Source organism: Chanodichthys erythropterus, chromosome 17 (assembly GCF_024489055.1).
Source record: "Chanodichthys erythropterus isolate Z2021 chromosome 17, ASM2448905v1, whole genome shotgun sequence".
In the NCBI taxonomy this organism is placed as follows: domain Eukaryota; kingdom Metazoa; phylum Chordata; class Actinopteri; order Cypriniformes; family Xenocyprididae; genus Chanodichthys; species Chanodichthys erythropterus.
Genome location: NC_090237.1, coordinates 13,257,059 through 13,260,891, shown reverse-complemented (window position 1 = coordinate 13,260,891; position 3,833 = coordinate 13,257,059). Strand labels below are relative to the sequence as shown.

Genomic DNA, 3,833 nt, shown 5'->3' with positions numbered 1-3,833 from the left:
CAGAATATATAGGAATTCTGTTGCATTCCAAGATGGGAGGAGCTATGACCACTGCAGGGGAGTGAATCCCTGCAGTGAAAGAGAAACAAAACTGATGACTAACAGTCTGAAAACTGCAGAACTTTTCTTGTTAAACAACAGATAATCTATAAAGTGGTAATCTTCAGGTGATCTAAGACCACAGCTCAGCTGATACTCACTCACTAACAGGTAAGTGATGGAAATATACTGTAAGATTTTTTACTGAAAAAGTTCTTAATGTTAGTGGTCTGTATAAGTAACTGGAATAAGTTAGGCAAAACCAGATTTATGCAAAAGTAAAATGCACAACTAGCTTGGTAGATTGACTTCCACTGTGCGATGTTGTGTAAAGATCTGAGTATTTGTACTATTTGGTAGCTGGCACAAAAAATATAAAAAGAGATTAAATTTTATGTAGATTTTTAAGGTGAAGCTTGCAATTTCTTTGCCTCTAGTGACACTAAATATAATTGCACAAATAATGTTTTCAGACCGGTTTCCTGAACTTTTCCACAATTTACCATTGATAGTCACACCCCAAAACTGGTTAAGTCAGTTCCTGTGTCATGATGATTGGGCTGCTCAAACAAGTAGAGCAATGCTTTCACTGTTGAAATCAACCTACCAGTAGATTCTGTCTCCATACATTATTAGATATGAAACAATATTTTAACAATGGCAATATTACATAATTCACCTTTAAAAACAATTTTAAATATTCAGTTGTTAGGCACTGGTCTTATTTCATGCACCTAATAAGAAATGTTTTGTGATTTATTTATTTTTTTGAATAGGCTTAAACAGGGGACAACCAATGGCTTCATCAGCATCACAAAAACAAAGTGAGGACAAAAGTCTGGATGCACCTCCAGTAATTCAGTAATTGAAAAAAGAAAGAACAAAGGCAATCACATGAAGTGATACTGATATAGGCTTCATTCTTTCTTACATGAAACACAATATAGCTGATCACTTATGAGAGAGTGTTTTTCTTGACTTAATAATATTATTTTTATGTATACATACATTTTAAATGTAGGTGATAAATGGTGTTTCTTCCTCTACAGATCTGTCATCCTCCAGTGGTCTTCTGGCAGAGGAGCTCCAGTGCTCGATCTGTCTGGATGTGTTCACTGATCCAGTCAGCACTCCATGTGGACACAACTTCTGTAAGAGCTGCCTGAACCAGTGCTGGGACAACAGTCAGATCTACTCATGTCCATTATGTAAAGAAACTTTCAGAAGAAGACCCGACCTGAAGATCAACACAACACTTAGAGAGGTTGTGCTGCTCTGTAGGGAAAAATCTGGTCAGAGTAAATCTGAGGTTCTCTGTGACATCTGTGATGATATAAAGATGAAAGCCCTGAAGATGTGTCTGGTGTGTCAAAACTCTTACTGTCAAACTCACCTGGAGCCTCATCAGAGAGTCCCAAATTTAAAGAAACACAAACTGATCGATCCTGTGGAGAATCTTGAGGACTATATCTGTCAGAAACATGAGAAACCTCTGGAGCTGTTCTGTAGAGATGATCAGACATGTGTGTGTTTGCTCTGCGCTGTGACAGACCACAGGAATCACAACACTGTTTCTGTAGAGGAGGAGAGTCGAGAGATAAAGGTATAACATACATTTACATGCTTTAACTTTATTCAAACAATTGATATATAAAGTCAATGTTCAATGATACAATTTGTCTGAGTCTAGTCTCAGCTGATGGAGATGCAGACAGATGTGCAGCAGATGATCCAAGACAGAATGAAGAGGATTCAAGACCTCAAATGCTCAGCAAAACTCAAAAAAGTGAGTTCAGGAAAATATTACTGTTTAGGTGATGTTCTTTCATAGTCAACAATGCAGACTTTATTACAGATCTAGAAGCACATGGCCTGTTTCATCCTTCACATAAACCAAGACTAGCTAACATGTGTGTCCAGAGTTTTGGGTTTCATTGTTTCAAATACAGGATTTTCTGTGGGCCACAGCCTATGGGAGGCTTGGCTCACCAAGAAGATCCAATACTTTCCTCATTGCAGGAGGCTTTCTGCAGTTATGTTTCACGGCAGTATTCACTAACCGTTTTCTAAAATGTAGGACAAATGTAAAAATACTTTAAAAAATAAAATCTGAAAGATATCTATAAAATTTATAAATGAATTTTTTCCCCTGATTTATCAGGAAGTGTCAGAGAAAGAGAAAGCAGAGAGTATTGAGCTCTTCACCGATCTGATCCGCTCCATTGAGAGATGTCAGTCTGAGCTGCTGGAGATGATGGAGCAGAAGCAGAAAGCAGCAGAGAAGCAGGCTGAAGAGCTCATTAAAGAGCTGCAGCAGGAGATCACTGAGCTGATGAAGAGAGACACTGAGCTGGATGAGCTCTCACACACTGAGGATCACCTGCACCTCCTCCAGGTCAGTGGAGCTCCTTCTGTCTGCTCACATCACAACACTCCCCATGCTGAGGGATTTCTGCTCTCTCCTGCTGTAGATTTACCCGTCCCTGAGCAGACCTGCACACACCAGCAGCTGCTCTGAGATCAGTCTTAGTGACACTCATGTGAGTGTGGAGACTCTGATGAGATCTCTGACTCAACTGAAGGAGACGCTAGATGAGAAACTCAGCAAAATTGGTAAAAGAATGTCAGACTTTATTGTTGTTGTGACATATAAAGCTTAATTCTGAGAAATACTACTTTGATTGTCCTACTACACGTTTTTCTTATTATTAATTCTTTTACATATGTAATTACATATGTAACTTGTAATAATATATATATAAAATTAGATTTTCACTTTCAATGATTTTCATCTCCACAGTGATGAAAAGTATGCAGCAATATGCAGGTAAAATTTGTGATGTGCAAGTTCCAAAGAGTGTACATTCATAAAGTCTAAACAATACTTTCTTCAAGATATTAAAGACATGAAAACTGTTGTACTGAGAAGTTGTGATTCATATCTGATCTATCTCTTTCAGTGGATGTAACTCTGGATCCTGACACATCTCATCCAAAACTCATCCTGTCTAATGGTGGAAAACAAGTGACATATGGAGACACTGAGCTTAAACTCCCAGAAAACCCAAAGAGGTTTGATTATTGTTGCTGTGTCCTGGCAAAAGAGGGATTCAGTTCAGGGAGATTTTATTTTGAGGTGCAGGTAAAGAGAAAGACTGATTGGGATTTAGGAGTGGTCAGGGAATCCATTAACAGGAAGGGGATGATCGCAGCAGCTCCTCAGGATGGATACTGGGCTGTAGCTCTGAGGGATGAGAATCAGTATGAGGCTTATGAATCTTCTCCAGTCTCTCTGTCTCTGAGAGTGAAGCCTCAGGTAGTGGGTGTGTTTGTGGATTATGAGGAGGGTCTGGTTTCCTTTCATGATGTGGGGTCCAGATCTCATATTTATTCTTTCACAGGTCACACTTTCACTGAGAAACTCTACCCATACTTTTGCCCTTGTAATAAAGAAAAAGGTAAAAATGCAGCACCGCTGATCATCTCACATGTCAGATACAATGAATAAATTTACATCAAATATGAACATAGTTTTATGAATACTTGCTGTTGTTAAATGTTAAGACATGTAGAGCCATTTTTTAAATAATTTTTCAGCTTTTCCTTTTTTTTTTTTAAATAAAGTGTTAAATTTTTTCATTGTTTTTTTTCTGAAGGTTAAAACATCCATCAAACCATTTTCTTTTAAATTACCTGTAAAATCTGAATAAAGTCATATGCTTTATTTTATGAACAATAAACAGCATATTCACTAAGAAAACAAGGCTATGAGGTATCGATGCACAGACTGTTCA

At 37.8% G+C, this 3,833-nt stretch overlaps 1 protein-coding gene across 1 annotated transcript; it reads left to right on the top strand.

The window, feature by feature from the left end:
• The first annotated feature begins 835 nt into the window (after positions 1-835).
• On the top strand, positions 836-3,551 carry LOC137004153 (E3 ubiquitin-protein ligase TRIM39-like). Its single transcript, XM_067364358.1, has 7 exons — positions 836-892; positions 1,061-1,642; positions 1,730-1,825; positions 2,201-2,434; positions 2,511-2,652; positions 2,840-2,866; positions 3,000-3,551. The coding sequence occupies exons 1-7, from the start codon at positions 836-838 to the stop codon at positions 3,545-3,547; spliced, it is 1,686 nt and encodes a 561-aa protein (XP_067220459.1). The 3' UTR covers positions 3,548-3,551.
• Positions 3,552-3,833: the final 282 nt, after the last annotated feature.

Excerpts from the sequence above, each read along its gene's own strand:
- LOC137004153 (XM_067364358.1), top strand. The coding sequence starts at position 836 with ATGGCTTCATCAGCATCACAAAAACAAAGTGAGGACAAAAGTCTGGAT. Across the intron at positions 2,653-2,839 it reads TGAGAAACTCAGCAAAATTG|TGATGAAAAGTATGCAGCAA; the intron begins GTAAAAGAATGT and ends TCATCTCCACAG. Across the intron at positions 2,867-2,999 it reads AAGTATGCAGCAATATGCAG|TGGATGTAACTCTGGATCCT; the intron begins GTAAAATTTGTG and ends TATCTCTTTCAG.